Source organism: Vulpes lagopus, chromosome 2 (genome assembly GCF_018345385.1).
Source record: "Vulpes lagopus strain Blue_001 chromosome 2, ASM1834538v1, whole genome shotgun sequence".
Lineage (NCBI taxonomy): Eukaryota > Metazoa > Chordata > Mammalia > Carnivora > Canidae > Vulpes > Vulpes lagopus.
In genome coordinates this window covers 166,594,710-166,615,661 of record NC_054825.1, presented here as the reverse complement: position 1 = coordinate 166,615,661, position 20,952 = coordinate 166,594,710, and the positions used below count along the sequence as shown (strand labels likewise).

The window sequence follows — 20,952 nt, the reverse complement described above, 5'->3', positions numbered from 1 at the left end:
GGAACAGACAACAGAAGGCCGGGGGATCCTGCACAGCCTTTCCATGGGTTATGGCACCCACTGAAGTGAGGGTATCTGTTGGAATGGTCTGCTTGAGGGGGTGATCAACTGAGGTACCGATGGCTGGTGGGCCAAAGGCAGGAGCCACAGGGTGACTCACTGGAGCTAAGGCACTCCAAGATCATCCTTCTCTGTCCCCTCCAAAGTGAGGTAGATGGAAAGTATGGGGTCCAAAGTCACTGGGAGTTTGCATTTTCATTACAATGGTCTGTACCAATGAAGAATGTGGAAAGGGTGCTCTGGTACACTGGATGAGTATCCCGGCCGGAAAGCCACTCAGGTAAGTGGAGGTGTGAGTGACAGAATGAGTTAGCTGGGTCCACGTGTCCTGCTGGCCCACCTAGTTGTGGGTGGGTGGGATCCAGGGGGAAGACTGCTAAATCAGTGGGCTGGGGGTGGGGGTGGAGGTGGAGGTGGGGGTAGGGCAAGGGGTGGGAAACTCCTGTTGGAATGTTCCACCAGTGGGTGGGGAGTCCCCGTGGACGGTACCACTGGGGTAGGGAGGTGTCCCAGAGCCTGGTTGCCTCAGCCCCGGCCCGGCCTCCCTCCTGCCCCAGAGAGGACCAGGTGGTATTAGCTGGGCCGGTTCAGGAAGGGGCAGTGTGGACAGAAGGTCGTGTCGGAGACGTCACAGCCCAGGCCACGGCCACACGGAGGCCCAAGGTCCGGCTGCCCCCTATTCCTTGGGCTTCGCTTGGGGCGCGGACGGCGGGTCGCGGGCGGAGAGCTGGGCGCGCACCTCCCGCATCTGCACCTGCAGCTCCTCCAGCGCCCTCTGCTGCGGCGCCGCCCGCACCTGGTCGTGCAGGGCGGCCAGCGCCAGCGCCAGGTGGTCCACCTCGTCCCGCATCGCGCTCCAGGCGGCGCGGCGCGCTGTCTCCTTGCGACGCTGGTGCGCCTGGTGGCGCCAGTACTCCAGCACCAGGCAGCCGCAGGCCACCACGAAGACCGTGGCCTCGCCCAGCAGCTCGGCGCCCAGCTCGGCGGCCGCGTCCTCGTTCAGCCGCTTCACGGCGGCCGCGTTGAAGCCCATGAGGCGCATCTTGGCCCGCATCTCCACCCAGTGGTACACTGCGGGGAAGAGGGGTAAGGGATCTTGGCCGGGAGCCGCCGCAGTCCCCGCCGCTCGACGCCTGGGCGTCCGGCCCGGAGCCACCGCGACGCGGCAGCGGCATCGCCCGCGTTAGGGAGCGGGCGCCTGACCGAGGGGCCGGCGCGGGGCCGGGCTGGCCATCTGGCCTGGGGGGGCCCCGTGAAAGCGTCCAGAAGATTCCGGCGAGCAGCCAGGGATGAGAAATGCTGCTCTGGGGGGGAGGTCCTGCGTGGGGGCCGCACCCCTGGGGCGGGGCGGTGGTGGGTGCTACGAAGCCAGGGCAGGTGTAAAGCTTTTGCTCCTTCAGCGCCTTCCCCAGTGCGCCCAGCGCCAGCCAGGCTCTTCCCTCCTCCCCTGAACTTGGCTCCGACGCTTCGCTGCCCTGAGATGTGTTCACTGTGGGGCCTGGGGCTTTGGGAGGAGCTCAGGGCTTGAGCCAGGCTGTGCTAACTGCTTCTTTACCTAATCAATTATTCAGGTGAATAAGGGTTATGAGCATTGTCATCGTTCGTAAACACAACACAAGCATAGAGCACGGTGCTGAAACCCCAAGTCACTCCACGAATAATTAATATCCATCCACAGATACAGGAATTGATGGGGAAAATCCCGGGCCTCTGGCTCATTAGGAAATGAATTTCTGAAAACATCTTATACTTCGCCCCTGCCACAACAGCCACAGCTGATCTCATCCCATTTCCTTCCTTTTAGGTAGAAGAATAACCTATGCACGTGTGTGAAGGGATGGGGGTGGGGGATGGTTTAAGACCACATAAAAGGGGTTAGACTGAAAAACAGAAGTCCACCCTCCCAGTTCCAGCTTCAGTCCTGCTCCTACTCCAACTACTTTTGGTCTGTTCTGCATTTATTTATTCCAGTTTAACCCTGTGATGCCAAATAACAAGCTTATGCCTCCATTTCTTGATTCTCTAAGTTGAATTTTCAAAAACATTATGTTTTGATTGTTCTACTGCCACCTGCCCATATTATGGGACTTTATTACATATTCTATATCCTGTCCTCCCCCCCTCGATTTTTATAAGTGATTTTAACTTTTTTTTTTTTAAAGATTTTATTTGTTTATTCATAAGAGAGAGAGAGAGAGAGAGAAAGGCAGAGACACAGGCAGAGGGAGAAGCAGGGTCAATGCAGGGAGCCTGACACGGGACTGGGACCCAGGACCCCAGGATCACGCCCCCGGCCAAAGGCAGGCGCTGAACCACTGAGCCACCCGGGGATCCCTTAGTTTAACTTTTTGTTGTGTATTGGTAATCTTTGTAATCGTGAATAATATGCCTATTACCTGAACATCCTGACAGTGTACCCATAAGTACCTACCCTCTACTCCCCTACCTCCTATAGTCAGTAGCTCATACTATTACTTTTATATTGCCATGCTTTCTTTCTTTCTCTTTTTCTTTAAGATTTTACTTTTTATCTGACAGAGAGAGAGAGAGCACAGAGGGAGAAGGAGAAGCAAGGCTCTCCTCTGAGCAGGGAGACCAATGTGGCTCCATCCCAGGACCCCGAGACCATGACCTATGACAAAGGCAAACACCTAACCGACCAAGCCACCAAGGTGCCCTGCCATGGTGTCTTTCTAAGGTTAAGATAAGTCTTCAGTGCTCTGTCCATAGACTGAGTCTGAAAGTGAAAATATAGATCCTGTATATAATTAAGGTTATGTAGAGACTAATCACTGTAAATCCATAATGAAGATGTAATTTTGTGTTTGCCATCTGAAGCAGTAACATTAATTGGCAGCTCTAAACAGTGCTACATATCATGCCAGAAATAGTCTTTTCCCTGGGATCGAGTCCCATGTCGGGCTCCCTGCATGGAGCCTGCTTCTCCCCTGCCTGTGTCTCTGCCTCTCTTTCTGTGTGTCTCATGAATAAATAAAAAATCTTAAAAAAAAAAAAAAGAAATAGTCTTTTCATACTTTATTTATTTATTTATTTAAGCTGATTCCATGCCCAATATGGGACTTGAACTCACAACCCTGAGATTAAGAGTTGCAACTGAGCCAGCCAGGTGCCCAGTTTTCTCATCTTTAGAGTTTTATTTTACTGTATGAAATTTTTAGTTTTCCCTAGAGTGGGGTTTCTCACCACAAATGCCAGATGTGTATGGGATCCCTGGCTGGCTCAGCGGTTTAGCGCCACCTTCGGCCCAGGATGTGATCCTGGAGTCCCGGGATAGAGTCCTGCATCAGGCTCCTGTCATGGAGCCTGCTTCTCCCTTTGCCTGCCCTTCTCTCTCTCTCTCTCTCTCTCTCTCTCTCTCTCTCTCTCTGTCTATCATGAATATATAAAAAAAATATGGAAAAAATACACAAATTTGATGAATGGTTAGGAAGGTGTTTCATGGTTTCTTTATATAATTTTAGCATGTGATTTTTACCACAGTTCTTTGTCAAAGCTCAAATTTCTTATGTCCGTGTCCTCCTTAAATCTAAACACAGTCCCTTAAGGTAAAGGCTTGAAATGGAAACAGCCTAAAACGGAGGGGGATTTTATGTCACAATCTGTAAATTATGCTGTGGTTGTGAGCCCAGTAGTTAAAAGCAAACAAAGCAGAAATGGTGAAATCACTCATGTTTGCTTCCCTAGCAGTGACTTATAACCACAGCCATGCTTTTGCCTACGGACCAACAATGCTGAAATGTTTCACTATTAAATGTCGTAATTTCAAAAGGAAAAAAAACGGGGTGAATGAGCTTTATATATTCAACACAGAAAAATTCCCCAAACATAATGTCAAGTGGAGAAACACATACAAGTTCTGAAAGGTACCTACAGTGGGATAAAAACAAGAATAAGCATTGATGGTAGGCACGTATCTAGGAAAAGTATAAAGTCTCAATGGAATAATACTCAGCCTCCTCAGGACAGGTGCGGGGAGAGGGAAGGAGAACCAATGAGGCTTAAGTTTTGTCTTCTAGGAACCCCTGGGTGGCTCAGCAGTTGAGTGTCTGCCTTTGGCTCAGGGTGTGATCCTGGAGTCTCGGAATCGAGTCCCGCATTGGGCTCTCGTGGTGGAGCCTGCTTCTCCGCCCTCTTCCTATGTCTCTTCCTCTCTCTGTGTCTCTCTCATGAATAAATAAATCTTAAAAAAAAAAAAAAAGTTTTGTCTTCTAAAAAACAGGAGGAGCACCTGGCTGGCTCAGTCAGTAGGATGTATGACCCTTGATCTCAGTTCAAGCCCCACAGTGGGTAAAGAGACTACTTTAAAAAAACTTCAAGGGGATCCCTTGGTGGCACAGCGGTTTGGTGCCTGCCTTTGGCCCAGGGCACGATCCTGGAGACCCGGGATCGAATCCCACATCGGGCTCCCGGTGCATGGAGCCTGCTCTCCCTCTGCCTGTGTCTCTGCCTCTCTCTCTCTCTCTCTCTCTCTCTGACTATCATAAAAAAAGGGGGGGGGTTTCAAGGGCTCCTGGGTGGCTCAGTCAGTTAAGTGTCCAACTCTTGGTTTTGGCTTGGGTCATGATCTCAGGGTCATGAGATTGAGCCCCACGTCTGGCTCAGTGCTCAGTGCAGAGTCTACTTGAGATTCTCTCTCTCCCTCTGCCTCTCCCCAATTCATGTTCTCTCTAAATAAATAAATTAATGAATAAATAAAATCTTTTTTTTATAAATTTTTATTTATTTATGATAGTCACAGATAGAGAGAGAGGCGCAGAGACACAGGCAGAGGGAGAAGCAGGCTCCATGCACCGGGAGCCCGACGTGGGACTCGATCCTGGGTCTCCAGGATCGCGCCCTGGGCCAAAGGCAGGCGCCAAACCGCTGCGCCACCCAGGGATCCCAAATAAAATCTTTTTTAAAAAAGAATATTCGGGGCACCTGGCTGGCTCAGTGGGTAGAATGCACAACTCTCGATTTTGGGGTTGGGAGTTCAAGCCCCAAGTTGGGCATAGAGCTTACTTTAAAAAAACAGAAATGGGGGACGCCTGGGTGGCTCAGTGGTTGAGCGTCTGCCTTTGGCTCAGGGCGTGATCCTGGGGTCCTGGGATCGAGTTCCACATCGGGCCCCATGCAGGGAGCCTGCTTCTCCCTCTACCTATGTCTCTGCCTCTCTCCGTGTCCCTCATGAATAAATAAATAAAATCTTTTAAAAAGGGCAGCCCCGGTGGCCCAGTGGTTTAGCGCCGCTTTCAGCCCGGGGTGTGCTCCTGGAGTCCCAGGATCGAGTCCCACGTCGGGACTCCCTCTGCCTGTGTCTCTGCCTCTCTGTGTGTGTGTGTGTGTGTGTGTGTGTGTCTGTCATGAATAAATAAATAAAATCTTTTAAAAAATCTCAAAAAAAAAGAGAAATTTTATACCATTAAGAAAGTGAGAAGGCAAGCCACAGACTGGGAGAAAATATTTGCAGATAATACATAATAATGTTATTATATATTTATGTATAATAATGTATTTATTTTAAAATAATATAACCTAATAATAATAATATAATTATTATCTAACAAAGGACTTGTATCTAGAACATATGAAGAGCTTTTAAAACACAACATTAGGAAGGTAAATAATCCAATTAAAATGGGCAAGAGGTTTGAACAGACATCTCACCAAAGAAGACATACAAATGGCCAATAAGCACATGAAAAGGTGCTCCACATGTTAATAATTAGAGGAACACCAATCAAAACCACAATGAGATACCACTTCACACCTACTAGAATAACTATAATCAGTACAACAAAAAAACCCAAGTGCTTTCAAGGTTTCAGAGCAAAAGCAAATCTCATGTACCTCTAGTGGGAAAGTCAAATGGTGCAGCCACTTTGAAAAACTGTTTGGCACTTTCCTAAAAAGATAAACAACAAACCCACTCCTAGGTATCTATGCAAGAGAAATTACATCCACATGCCTGTGCACTAAATGTTCATAGTGGCATTTATTCACAAGAGCCAGAAAGTGGAAATAACGCAGTGGCCATCGATTGGTCAATGGATAAATAAAATCTGGTGTATTTATACAGTGAAGTATTATTATTAATACATAGAAGGGAGTGAAGCAGTGATCCATGCTACAACACAGATGAATTCTTGAAAACATCACACTGAGTCAAAGAAGCCAGATACAAAATACCACATAGTGTACAGTTCCTTTTTATATGAAATATCCAGCACAGGGAAATCTATAGAGACAGGAAGTAGATTAGGGGTGGCTGGGGGTGGGGGTGGGAGTAGGGGTGAGGTGTGGGAGTGTGGAGGTAGGGGTGAGAGGGGGGCGGGGGTGGGGGTGGGGAGTGACTGCTAATGGACACATGGGATCTCTTTAGAGTGACGAAATATTCTAAAATTGAATTTTGGTAACGGTTGCATAGCCATGTAAATTTACCCAAAATAATTAAAGTGTCCACTTGAAACAGGAATGTTATGGCATGTAGATAATACCTCAATAAAAACTGTTCAAACAAACAAAGCAAAATGTCAGGGTCTCAGAGTGGCTGCCCCTGAAACTGATGGATGCTGTCATGAGCAGGTGTGCGGACTGACGACGAAGGCTCCCTGCTGAACCCATGTGGGACCTTGCCAAAGGGCAGTGGCCTCAAGAATGAGTGGTTGGATTTATGGGGTGTTCAGTTTTGCAAAATCTAAACCCCTTTCCTGGTCTGGGGATGCACCATTGCTGTCAGCCAGGACCAGCAGGTAATAGAAATTGGAAAATCCCATGGCTTCCCCAGATGGGGATTCCTCTTCTCCCATAACCACAGGGCCCGAGGCCAGCAGCCAGGGCTGCCATGGTGGCCACGGGATGTCACCAGGGACCCAGAGTCTCTCTCTTTCAGCTTCTTCTCCCTCATTATGATTATGGGGATTTTAGCCACAGGCCCCAAACATGCCTGCTGCCCCTCTGGGTGCCATATCCTCCTTCCGGGCAGTGGGCAGGGCAGGGGTGGTCAGAAAGCACATGCATCTGATCTGTCCCTTTTTATGAGGAAACTACTGGATTTCATGAAAACCCCATGGAGTAGATTGGCCTCCATACCCTGGAGCCACCCTTCACTGCAGGCGAGTCCAACATTCTTGGCTGGCTACATGTTTCCACCTAATCAAACTGGGGTTCTCGTGATGGAGAGAGAGGTGGGGGAGATTGGTGACTTGGGAAGAAGCAGAGTGTCTGCCAAAGTGAGTGCCACTGGTGGGACCTCACCTCTCTACAGCCACCCGAAGACTCTTTGCTGTTCTCCTGCCCTGGCAAACAGCTCTCAGGCTGGTGGGCCAGGCTCAGTCGTTTTGCTCCCTCTCTGGACCTGAAATCTTGAGCAAGGCTTCAAGGATGTCCCTCCCCCTCGAGCTACACTCACTGCAAAAAGCTACAGAGATAACAAACTGTGCTGTCCACAGGCTCTGCGGCCTGGCATTTGTGTTGGGTCCTGACAGGAAGCCGAGTGGTGGTTGCCTGGGGGAGGGGAGAGGAGAGAGGCTTGAGCAAACCTGGGGAGTGATGACATGTGGTCACTCTCTCCAGTGTGGAGGTGGCTTCACAGATACATTTGTCAAAAGTCAAGTTACACACTTTATATATGTGCATTATATTGTGTGTCACTTACATCTCACTAAAGCTTCTTTCAGGAAAAAAAAAAAAAAAGGTAAAGCAGGATAAGCAGCTTAGAAACAGACAGAAGAACTGAGAGTCCTGACTCTAAAATGCTCACAAGGCTGTATGTGATCTTTCCCCTTGCTGATTTTCCGGCCATTTCCAACGGAACCTCATTCAGTACTCAGCCCCCTTTGTGCTCTCTCTCATCTCTGGGCCTTTGCATATGCCATTCCCTCTGCCTGCAACACTCACTCCTTTCCCACCAGAGTCACCCTGAATTTTCGGGTCCTGGCTCACATGCCTCCTCCTGTGGGAAGCCCTTGCTGACCACCCAGGCTAGGTCTGTCACCCTCTGTACCGGCTCTGCCATCCAACCTCCAACCACTCTGGGTCATCACCATCTGGGTAGCAGTCTGTCTCCCCCATGGACTGGGAGTCCCAAGAATGGAGGACCAAGAATGTCTTGGTCACTCCTGTGATCTCCCCCAACACTGCCTAGTAAGGGGCCAGGCTCAGAGCAGGTACTCAGGGAATATTTATTAAAAACATCAATCAATCAATCAATCAATCAGTCAACCAATGAATAAATAACCTCCTGACTAATTACAAAAGGGCAAAAGGCACTTTCACAGTGGATAGACCCAGTGGTTACCACTTAAGCCAAGTGATCAAACTCAGCATCATCTATAATGGGACCAACTGATATTGTGACCCAATGGAGTCCTCAGGGGACAGTCACAGCATCACCCACAGGGTTTTCCTGCTGAAAATGTTCACTTTGAATCTTTTTTTTTTTAAAGATTTTATTTATTTATTTTTTTATGAGAGACAGAGAGAGGAGAGAGAGAGAGAGAGAGAGAGGCAGAGACACAGGTAGAGGGAGAAGCAGGCTCCATGCAGGAAGCCCGATGCGGGACTCAATCCTGGGACTCCAGGATCAGGCCCTGAGCTGAAGGCAGATGCTCAATTGCTGAGCCACCCAGGCGTCCCCAAATTTTTAAAAAGATTTTATTTATTTATTTATTTATGAGAGACACACACAGAGAGGCAAAGGGAGAAGCAGACTCCCTATGGGAGGCCTGGTACAGGACTCCATCCCAAGACCCCGGGATCACAACCTGAGCTAAAGGCAGACACTCAACCACTGAGCCAACCAGGTGCCCATGCTCACTCTGAATCTATTCATGAGTCCAGAGTGTGGGGCATCTTCTGCAGGACAACTGAGCTAGAAGTTTTCAAAACTCCAAAGTTATACAAATCCAAAAAAAGGCAAAGCTGCCCTAGATTTCAAAAGATTAAAGAGATGACTATAAAATGTAATGTGTGGGCCATGACTAAATCCTGGGTTGGATGGGAAAAAAATCTATAAAGACATTTTGACATTGTTGGAGAGATCTGAAAAAAAAAAGTTTCTTAGATGACATTGTGAAATTATTAAGAATTTTCTTATGATGTGTATAGTGTATGATGGCCTTTTTGGACTGTGTGGGAGAAGGTCCTTATTCTTAGAAGACATACACTTAAGTTTTTTTTTTTTTTTATTTACTTATTTTTTTTAAATCTTTTTTTTATAAAGAATTTTATTTTATTTTATTTATGATAGTCAGAGAGAGAGAGAGAGGCAGAGACACAGGCAGAGGGAGGAGAAGCAGGCTCCATGCACCGGGAGCCCGACGTGGGATTCGATCCCAGGTCTCCAGGATCGCGCCCTGGGCCAAAGGCAGGCGCCAAACCGCTGCGCCACCCAGGGATCCCATACACTTAAGTTTTTAAGTAAAGTGTCATGACATCTGCAGATTACTTTCAAATGATTCAGTGGAAAAAAAAATCTGTGTATGTATGGAGACGGAGACGGATAGATGTGTGAAGTGTTTTGGACTACATGTAGTGTGTGCACACCCCCAGGACATATGTTGAAGCCCTATGAAATACCACGAAGATGGTATTTGGAGGTGGGGCCTTTGGGAGTTAATTTGGTTTGTATAAGTTCATGGGGCAAGAACCCCCCAGGATGGGATTAGTGTCCTTTATAAAAATTTTTTTATTTATTTGAGAGGGAGAGAGAGAGAGAGAGAGAGAAAACACAGGAGGGAGGGGCAGAGGGAGAAAGAGAGACAGATGCAGACACCCCTGAGCGTGCAGCCAGATGAACACAGGGCTTGATCCCAGGACCCTGAGATCATGACCTGAGCAGAAATCAAGAGTCAGATGCTCAACTGACTGAGCCACCTAGGCGCCCCCTAGGGATTGGTATCCTTATAAGGAGAGAAAGAGGGCAGCCCCGGTGGCGCAGCGGTTTAGCGCCACCTTCAGCCTGGGGTGGGGTCCTGGAGGCCCTGGATGGAGGCCCACGTCAGGCTCCCCGCGTGGAGCCTGCTTCTCTCTCTGTCTCTCTCTCTCTCTCTCTGTGTCTCATGCATAAATAAATAAAATCCTTAAAAAAAAAAAAAAGAAAGAAAAAGGGAGAGAAAGAGACACCAGGGCTTTCTCTCTCTCTCTCTCTCTCTCTCTCTCTCTCTCTCTGCTATATGAGTACAGAGCATGAAGGCAGCGTCTGCAAGCCAGGAAGCAGGACCTCACTGGGAAGTGAATCTGCCAACACCTTGATTTTGGACTTCCCAGCCTCCAGAACGGTGAGAAAATAAATGTCTGTTGTCTAAGCCCCTCATCCAGTGGCATTTTGCTAAAGCAGCAGACATAATCATAGACATAAACATGCAGATCCAAGATCTCTGAAGGGCACAGACAGGGCACAATGTGAACAAGTGGTGAATCTAGTAAGGGCACCTGGGTGTTCACTGTACAGTTTTTTTCTATTTTTCTGTAGGTTTGACAATTTTCCAGATTAAGATGTTGGGGAGAACTAAAAAAAAAAAATTGAGTTTGTAAAGAAAATGTACCAAAATTTAAGTAAGTGCTGATGATTTCTAGCAGGTAGGTTTTATGGTGCTCTTGGTTTTTAAATTTTCTCCTATGAATACTGAGGACTTGCTTAGTTAAATGAAAGAGGAAAATCCAAAATGTACATGTGATCAGATCCAGCTATTGTCATTTCCAGGAATTATTCTTAAGAAAGTAACAATGGGACACACAAAGATTAGCCCAGGGTCCCTGAGGCCTAGCATGGCTCTCTGAGGGGGTCCTTCCCTGCTAATTGCTGGGGGTAGTGCCCTCCAGGGCAAGGAGAGGCTGTGCCACTGTGTGGTGTGTTACATGTCCCTCTTCTAAGTTTATTATTTAAAAAAAAATTTTTTTTTTTATTTATTTATGATAGTCACAGAGAGAGAGAGAGAGAGTCAGAGACACAGGCAGAGGGAGAAGCAGGCTCCATGCACCGGGAGCCCGACGTGGGATTTGATCCTGGGTCTCCAGGATCGCGCCCTGGGCCAAAGGCAGGCGCCAAACCGCTGCGCCACCCAGGGTTCCCCCCTCTTCTAAGTTTAAAGCTCAAGACCCAGGGCATCCTGGCTGGCTCAGTCGGTGGAGCATGTAACTCTTGATCTTGGGGTTCTGAGTTCAAGCCCCACATTGGGTATGGGAGATTACTTAAAACATTAAAAAAATTTTTTTTTAAGATTTTAGTTATTTATTCATGAGAGACACACACAGAGAGGCAGAGACATAGGAAGAGGGAGGAGAAGCTGGCTCCATGCAGAGAGCCTGATACAGGACTCCAGGATCATACCCTGAGCCAAAAGCAGACGCTCAACTGCTAAACAACCCAGGCGTCCCGAAACATTTTTTTTAATTAAAAAAATCAAAATAAAGCTCAAGACTCATGGGCAAGTCAGAGAGGCAGGGGGCTAACTCTCAGGTGCCTTACACACACACTGTCTCTTGCAAGATTAAGCAGCAGATGCCCACAGAAGTAACCTGTTCCCTAAATACCTTGTAAAGACTTCCTTCCTCTCTCCTCTCACTTTCATCCAAAAGAAGATCTTGTACCTCCCCCTCAAACAGTCTAGGGCTAGCAGCAATTCATTCTCCCAATATTCCTGTAATTATTTTCTGAAGAGAGGAATGAGGGGCCCTATTTGTTGCAAAAAAAAAAAAAGTGGGAAAAACTAACTTGGTTGTTTAAGAGGTACTGGGTTTCTGTTTGGCATGATGAAAAATTTCTAGATAAAGAGGGTGGTGATGGTTACACAACTCTGTAGGTGTACTTAATGCCACTGAATTAAATACTTAAAATGGCTAAAATGATTGCTTGTATGTTATGTACACTTTGTCCACTTAAGAAGAAAAGATAATTTGGTCATGAGAAATGAGTCCAGGTACTGCTCTGGTTCACCCCCAGCTGGCCGACAGGTATGGTGTACTGCCATGCAATTCTGGCAATAATGCCCCAGCGTCAGTGCAGACTCCACAGGGTGAAGGCTCTGTCCCAAAGACTTTTCTCACCCCAGGCAGCAACCATGAGCAGGGGTTCCCAAGCCACCTGCACTTCTGACCAACCAGCTACAAATTCGAGGGCTCCCACCAACCCCCTCAGGTCCAAAAGTTTGCTATAACAACTCACAGAATGCCCTGAAAACATTATGCCTACAGTTGTGGTTTTATTATAAAAGATACACAGAAGGTAAGGCGTAGGAGGGATCCTGGAGCTTCCACGGGAGAACGCTTTCCACCCGCCCTTCAAATAGGGCTGCCAACCAGGAATTGGCTCAGGCCCACCAGGTGGGCAAGAGGGATGGAATTCCTGGCTCTGTGATTGAGCCAGAAAGAAAGGCAGGTTTAGTCATAATCTTTTTTTTTTTTTTTTAAGATTTTATTTATTTATTCACGAGAGACACGGAGAAAGAGGCAGAGACACAGGCAGAGGGAAGAAGCAGACTCCCTGTGGGGAGCCTGATGCAGGACACAATCCCAGGACCGTGGAATTATGACCTGAGCTGAAGGCAGATGCTCAACCACTGAGGTGTCCTGATTTTTGCTCTTAATATAATAAAAAGTTCCTTTTCTCTAATGGCTAGTACTAGGTTTCCCTTTCTGTTAGAAGGTTCCAGAGCTAAGCAACACTCTCCTAGCCACTGGTCACAGGTGTCTATTGAGCACTTGAAATGTCACTAGCCAAAAAGTGGCTTCCTTGTAGGTGAAAACACAGAAATAGATCTGAAGACTTGGTATGAAAAAAAAAGGTAGGGTTTCTCAGTACTAATGTTTATACTGGTTACATGTTGAAATGATAATATTTTGGACATATCAGGCAAAGCAAAATATATCCTTAAAATTGATTTTACTGGGGCAGCTCAGGTGGTTCAGTGGTTTAGCGCCGCCTTCAGCCCAGGGCCTTACCCTGGAGACCCGGGATCAAGACCCATGTCAGGCTCCCTGCATGGAGCCTGCTTCTCCCTCTGCCTGTGTTTCTGCCTCTCTCTCTCTCTCTGTCTCTCTGTCTCTCTGTTTCTCGGGAATAAATAAAATCTTTAAAAAAATAAATTAATTAAATTAAATTAATTTTACTGGTTTCTTTTTGTGTTTTGAATGTGGCTGCTAAAATATTTTATGTTTTTAAAGATTTTATTTATTTATTCATGAGAGTCACAGAGAGAGAGGCAGAGACACAGGTAGAAGGAGAAGCAGGCTCCCTGCGGGGAGCCTGATGCAGGACTCCATCCCAGGACCCCAGGATCACGACCTGAGCCAAAGGCAGACCCTCAACCACTGAGCCACCCCCCAGGTTTAGTCATAATCTTATGTGAGGTCTTCCCAATCAGCCCCACCCAAAGTCATTTTAGGAGCATAACAAAAATACAGTTATCACTTAGGAATTTAACAAAGGCTTCCAAAGCTATATGGAACTGGTAAAACCAGTCAACAGATATGTTCTTCATTACCCTCCAATTACAAAGGGAGGTGATTAGTAACCTTCTCCCCACACACAAGCTGTGGCTGCCATGATAGGCACCAACAAGGGGCAGCCAGGTGCAGGCCAGTGCCCAGGAGCAGCGCTGGCTGGGAGTCCAGACTCCTCCTCTTCTTAGGTAAGGGCCTCCCACCACCTGTTCCCTCTCTCCAGAGGCTCCTCCACCTTCATATCTCTCTCCCTTGCAGCTCTCTTCCTCCTGCTGCTTCCATTTCTGCACGGAAGCCTCCATCCCTCCAAAGGTGAGCATGCATGGTGTGGGGGGCCGGGAGGTCTGACCCCCCTGAGGTGGCCGAGCAGCAGTGAGAGGCAGAGGACAGAAGGGCTTTCTGGGGACGTCTGAGAGGCAAATATGAAATAGCAGCCAGTTCAATTGAGACACCGAGTGATAAACTGAACCTCAATCTCTGGAGGAGCTGGGAGCCCTGGCCAGGGGTTCAAGGGCTCCAGCCCCTTAAGAATCACAGGCTGTGATTCCTCTGAAGGGGAAACTGCAGAGCTGGCTTTGCGGGGTGGGGGTGGGGGGATGGGTGGGTGGGGCCCTTCCCCCCATGACCTGAGGTAAGTCAGGGAAACAGCAGGAGACAGGGTCAGATCTTTAGGACTCTCACAAACTGGGATTATGCAAACCTCAAACCCAAACCATAAAAGCAGAGGGGCCGGTACTAGGACAGAGCTGCCACTGGGGACCCCATCCTCGGCCCACAGGGGCCTGGATAGGAAAGGCAGGCGGTGCTGGGTGGGGCCCAGAAGGGAAGGGCTAGAGGGTTGCCTGCAGTCAGGGAGCATCTCTGCTCTGCTTAAGTGCCAGCCTCAGGGTTGCAATTCTGACCTACCTCCTGCCACTCCCCGCTTCGGGTTCTGGGGGAGCCCCTATGAGGACACCCCTCAAGCTGAGTGTGGGTGCTGGAGCTAGGGAGTACTTCTTGGGTGGGAGCAGAAAACATCTGGGTCGCCTGGGTGGCTCAGCGGTTAAGTGTCTGACATAAGTGCCTATGTCTCTGCCTCTGTGTGTCTCTGATGAATAAATAAATAAAATTAAAAAAAAAAAAAAAGAAATGGGACATCTGCTGGGCTCAGAGGGAGAAAAGGGGTGATCGGCCATGTCAAGAGCCAAAGTCGGGACATCTGGGTGGCTCAGTGGTTGAGCATCTGCCCTTGGCTTGGATCATGATCCTGGGGTCCTGGGATCGAGTCCCGCATCAGGCTCCCCGCAGGGAGCCTGCTTCTCCGTCTGCCTGTGACTCTGCCTCTCTCTCTGTGTCTCTCATGAGTAAGTGGATAAAATCTTAAAAAAAAAAAAAAGAAAAAAAAGTGCTAAAGTCAAGAAGCCCGTCTCATTATGGGCCCAGCTGGTGAAGCTTTTCCTTTTTTTAAAGATTTTATTTATTCATAGAGACAGAGAGAGAGGCAGAGACACAGGCAGAGGGAGAAGCAGGCTCCATGCAGGGAGCCCCACGTGGGACTCGATCCCCGGATCTCCAGGGTCACACCCCAGGCTGCAGGTGGCGCTAAACCGCTGCGCCACAGGGGCTGCCCTGGTGAACCTTTTCTTTCTTTCTTTCTTTCTTTCTTTCTTTCTTTCTTTCTTTCTTTCTTTCTTTCTTTCTTTCTTTCCTTTTCTTTTTTGTGAACCTTTTCTATGAGAATTTCTGTATTGCAACCCCACTTGGTGCCTTAAAAAAAAAAAAAAGGCGGGCACCTGGGTGGTTCAGTGGGTTAAGCATCTGCCTTTGGCTCAGGTCATGATCTCAGGGTCCTGGGATCCAGCCCCCGCAGTGGGCTCCCTGCTCAGTGGGGAGCCTGCTTCTCCCTCTCCTCCCTGCTGTGCTCTCTCTGGCTGGCTGGCTGACTCTCAAATAAATAAATAAGGGGCAGTCCAGGTGGCTCAGCGGTTTATCGCCTCCTTCAGCCCAGGTTGTGTGATCCTGGGGTCCTGGGATGGAGTCCCACATCGGGCTCCCGGCATGGAGCCTGCTCCTCCCTCTGCCTGTGTCTCTGCCTCTCGCTCTGTCTCTCGTGCATAAATAAATAAATAAATAAATAAATAAATAAATAAATAAATAAAATCTTAAAGAAATAAAGGGGCGAGGGAAATTAGGAGCGGAAGAAGGGTGGAGGCTGAGCCGTGTCTGATCCCCAGGAGAGGTGCTAATGGTAAGAAAGGAAAGAAGGCTGCTCTGTGGCAGTGTGGCCCTGGGCCCCAGAGACGCCAAGTGGAGTTGCTGTAGAGACTTCTATCCCTTCCAACGCCCCATCCAGAGATGCAGCTACACCTGGGACAAGTTCATCGTCATCCCCATGGATCCCCAGAAGTCCAAGGCTGAAGACTGCAGGACCTACACACAGAAAATCCTAGGTAGGTCCTGGCCCTGCTGGTGGCTTCCTTCCCCTTCTGATCCTTCTGCTCTCCTGGGGACACAGAGACCCATTCCTCTTTCCTTTCCTTCCAGGAGCTCTGCCCTCCATGGAGAGACATATGCTACCAGTGTCACACTTAGCTGTGTCCCAGCTTCCCGCTGGGTGACCCTGGACAAGTGTCCTGCCCTCTCTGGGCCCAGTTTACCTGTCACCAGGTGAAGAGTATGCAGAAGAACTTCTTATCCAACCAGAGGTGGGCTGGGGTGTTTGTGGTCTCTCCCCACAGCCCCCAAAGTGACATGTCTGGAGAGGAGTGTCCTCTCTGTTTGCAAGTCAGTGGGGCACCCCCTCTGGTTCTCTGAGTCCATCCTTACTGCCCCCCAGGTCCCAGATCCCCATGTCTATGATAGGAAGTCCCCTGGGTGTCCCACAAGAATGTCTGACTCCACATGTGTGCAGGAATGGGTGTGTGGGCCAAGAAAAGAGGCTCATCTGGTTGTTGGAAGTCAAGGCCACGTGGAAACCACCCAATGGCCAACAGCCACCAGCAGTGCCACCTGCTGCCCCCTTCAAGGGTTCTCTCATGGGGGTATTTCAAGGCCAAGAGATACTCTGTCTCAAAACCTGGACACCAGGGTGTCTGGGTTTCTCTTCCTACATGTTACAGAATAGAATAAAAATCTGTGTAAAGGGACACCTGTGGCTCAGTGGTTGAACATCTACCTTTGGCTCAGGTCCTGATCCCAGGATCCAGGACTGAGTCCTGCATCGCGCTGCCTGCATGGAGCCTGCTTCTCCCTCTGCCTATGTCTGTGCCTCTCTCTCTCTCTCTCTCTCTCTCTCTGTGTGTGTGTCTCTCATGAATAAATAAATAGGGATCCCTGGGTGGCGCAGCGGTTTGGCGCCTGCCTTTGGCCCAGGGCGTGATCTTGGAGTCCTGGGATCGAGTCCCGCGTCAGGCTCCTGGCATGGAGCCTGCTTCTCCCTCCTCCTGTGTCTCTGCCTCTCTCTCTATGTCTATCATGAATAAATAAATAAAATCTTTAAAAAAAAAAGAAAAAGAAAATAAAATCCATACGAAGATTTGTGCAGTCTTGTGTGAAGATATCCCAGTGGAGGGGCATCTGGGTGGCTCAGTTGGTTAACCATATGCCTTTGGCTTGGGTCATGACCCCAGGGTCCTGGGATGGAGCCCTGCACCCTTGCTCCACGGGGAGCCTGCTTCTCCCTCTCCCTCTGCCTGCTGCTCCTGCTTATGCTCTCTCTCTCTTCCTCTCTCTCTCTCTGTGAAATAAATAAATAAAATCTTTTAAACAAACAAACATCCTATGAAAATACCTATATCCATAGTCAAGAAATGATTTTTTTGGTCCCAGACAACACGCAGAAAGTTACAAGAAGTCTCTGGAAGATCCGGGCCCCTCAGACCACCAGCAAAGTGAAGTAGGTTTGTTCTTTCTTTGAGAGGTCAGTGCTACTCAGGGGGAGTCATCAGAGACTGTGGGAATGTATTAGTCTCCTCTGGCTGCTGTAACATATTACCATGAACTTGAGGACTTATCCAGATTTTTTTTTTTTAACAGTTGTGGAGGACAGTCCAAAATCAGCATCACTGGGCCAAGATCAAGGTGTCAGGTGGGCTGCAGTCCCTCCAAAAGCTCAAGAGGAGAGTCAGTTCTCTGTGGCTTCCAACTTCTGGTGGCTGCTGGCATTCCTGGGCTTCTGGCTGCCCCACCCCATCTCCAACTCCACCTTCACATGGCCTCTCCTCTGTGTATGATCTCCCTCTGACCATCTCTTGTGAGCACACTGTGATGGCAGTTAGGACTCTGTTGGACAATCCAGAAAAATCTCTGCATCTCAAGATCTTTAACTTCCTCACATCTGTAAAACTTTTATCACATGAGGTCACATTTACAGGTCCCACGGATTAGGACCTGTGCTCTTTGGGAGGAGGGGGACGCACCATTCAGCCCACTCCAATTTTACTATATGTGCTGCTGAAGCGAGCACCAGCCCACTCCAGATTCAGGGTATAAGGGCCTGGAGGCTACAGGCTGGCTGCAATTTGGCCAGGTATCCTGTGATTCTCAAGGATTCACTGACTCAGCAAATGCAGGAGTATTAGCGGTGTAAAGGGAGGTGTAAAGGGTCCACACTAGAGAGGTCCTGGTGGGGAGAAACTGAGGCACCTCCCAACAGCCAACACCAATTTGCTGGCCTCCTGAGTAAGCCTCCTTGCAACTGGACTGTGCACCTGTCAAGTCTTTGGATGACTGCAGCCCCAGTCTGAACCTCATGAGAGATCCAGGGCCAGAACCACCCAGAAGTGCCCAGCTAAGCCTAACTTTCTGAGCCTCAGTAACATTGATTTTTGCTTTAAACTGTTAATGTTTGGGGCACCTGGGTGGCTCAGTTGGTTAAGCATCTGCCTTTGACTCAGGTCATGATGCTGGGGTCCTGGGATTGAGCCCCACATCAGGTTCCTTGCTCCTTGGGGAGTCTGCTTGTCCCTCTCCCTCTGCCCTCCTCCCTGCTTGTGTGCTTACGCTCTTTCTCTCTCTGTCAAATAAATCAATCAAATCTTAAAAAAAAAAAAAAACTGTTAAAGTTTGAGTCATCTGGGCAGTAACTAAGACATGGTGTGAGAGGAGAGGGCACAGGGCTGCAGCAGGGCCCTCTGAGGGACTTCCTCTTTACCCCACACCTTATGTTTCTCAGTGATGCTGCATTTTTCTGTTTTTACATAACTGGAACTTGGTTTAGGAGAGCTGCGGAGAGCAGAGTGAGTGTTCATCTTCTACCACTTTCCCTGCTCGGTCGTGACTATCCAGGCACTACGTTTCCATGTGACCATAGTGTGTCCCAAGTGAGATGCAGACACACGGTTGGCACATCTGGTGGCATGGCCTTAGGAGATGCTCACGCTCGTGCAGGACGTGGCAACTCTGGGCATGCTAAGGCCTGGAAGACAAACTCTAACACGTCCCCCAACTCCAAACTGGCAGATCCGCCACACGCGGCACCTCCCTTAGAACACCTTTTAAGATAATACATGACATTAACTGCAGATGGAAAGACTGATGTTGGCTCTCAGTCCCACCAACAATATTCCTGGCACCTTAGGACGCTAAGCGAAGCTCTGCGGTAGAGGTAATGGAGGGATTAAATGGGTCTGTGACAAAGAGCACTGACCACCCAGCTTGATACTAAGCACTCAATAGATTGACATCATCATTATTATTAATTTATTCCACAGAACCTAGATGTTCTACAGGAAACACGACACCTAAAACAAAAAACAAAAACTCTCCCCCAAATCAATCTTGCAACATAAAGAGCAAAATATTTTTCCTATTTATTTGAGAGAGAGAAAGAGAGAAAGAGAGAGAGAGAGAGAGAGAGCAAGCATGAGAAGAGGCAGAAGCAGAGGGTGAAGCAGGACTCCCTGCTGAGCGGGAGCCCAAGGTGGGGCTCGATCCGAGGACTCTGAGATGACAACCTGAAGCCGAAGGCAGACGTCCAACTGACTGAGTCACCCAGGTGCAAATTTTTTCAAGGAAGTCGAGCTGTTTCAGAAATGCATTTCAACAATCGGTGAGTAGATATACAAATTGTGGTATGCCCATTCAGTGGGACATTACTCAAGGATAAAAATAAATGAGCTACCAAGCACAAAAAGACATCTAATAACCTTGAATGCATATTGCTAAGTGAAAGAAGGCAGTCTGAAAAGGCTGCGTGTCATAGGATTCCAAGTATCAAGCGTTGCCAGAGGCTCAGGGAGTGGGGAGGGAGGGAGGAACAGGTGTAGCCCAGGGGTTTTTTAGGGCAGAGAAACCATTTTTTAAAAAAGATTTTATTTATTTATTCATGACAGACACACAGAGAGAGGCAGAGGGAGAAGCAGGCTCCCTGCGGGGAGCCTGATGTGGGACTTGATCCCAGGACCCCAGGATCACACCCTGAGCCAAAGGCAGATGCTCAACCACTGAGCCACCCAGACGCCCCCAGGGAAACCGTTCTATGTGATACTGTACTGGTGGATATATGGCATTATACATTTGTCCAACCCCATAGAATGTATAACACCGAGTTGAAAACCCAATGAAAACTAAGGACTTGGGGCACCTGGGTGGCTCAGTGGTTGAGCATCTGTCTTTGGCTCAGGACATGATCCTGGGGTCCTAAGATCAAGTCCTGCATCAGGCTCCCTGCAGGGAGCCTGCTTCTCCCTCTGCTTCTGTCTCTGCCTCTCTCTGTGTCTCTCATGAATAAATAAATAAAATCTTAAAAAAAAAAAAAGAAAAAGAAAACTATGGACTTTAGTAACGTCAATATTGACTCATCAGTTGTAACAAATACAGCTCATGAACACCAGATGTTAATCGCAGGGGCAGCTTTGTGTGTATGGGAGGTTGGGGAGAGATATATGGGAATTCTCTGTACTTTCTGCTCAGTTTTTCTGCAAACTTAACACTACTCAAAAAATATAAAATCTATTACCTTTTTAAGAGTGTATATCAAATAGAAGCAAAGGCACAAAAATAACTCAGGTAAATCTGAAAATAAGAACGAGACTGCCGGGTAGCTCAGAAGAGATCAAAATATATTTTCAAACTCGTCATTCAAAACAAGATGGTGTTGGGACATGACACATAAATGGACGGTGGGACAGGAATGAGAAAGAGGCACCAGTGTCAAGGGGACATAGCAGGTACTGCTGTCCAGTCTCAGGGGAGGTGGGAAAGGATGGGGCATCCCTCACACTTCAAGATGTGGGCCAACCATTCATTTGGAAACTGAGGAATGTAGATCCCAACCTTACATGCCTCAAAAATTAAAACATAACAAAAAGCTACTTAAAAAAAAAAGATTTTATTTATGAGGGAGAGAGAGAGAGAGAGAGAGAGAGAGAGAGAGAGAGAGAACAAGCAGGGGGAGGAGCAGAGGGAGTGGGAGAAGCAGACTCCTTATTGAGCAGGGAGCCGGACTCAGGGCTTGATTCCAGGACCCTG

At 48.3% G+C, this 20,952-nt stretch overlaps 1 protein-coding gene and 1 long non-coding RNA gene across 2 annotated transcripts; one reads left to right on the top strand and one right to left on the bottom strand.

The window, feature by feature from the left end:
* Window positions 1–487: 487 nt before the first annotated feature.
* On the bottom strand, window positions 488–1,234 carry LOC121478962 (optic atrophy 3 protein homolog; the record flags this gene model as incomplete). The annotated part of the gene is made up of 1 exon (XM_041734467.1): window positions 488–1,234. A coding segment is annotated over one exon (498 nt), but the record flags the coding sequence as incomplete, so codon positions are not given.
* Window positions 1,235–15,757: 14,523 nt separating this feature from the next.
* Window positions 15,758–16,628, top strand: LOC121485684. The gene is made up of 2 exons (XR_005986347.1): window positions 15,758–15,932; window positions 16,027–16,628. It is a non-coding gene; the product is annotated as an uncharacterized LOC121485684 (long non-coding RNA).
* Window positions 16,629–20,952: the final 4,324 nt, after the last annotated feature.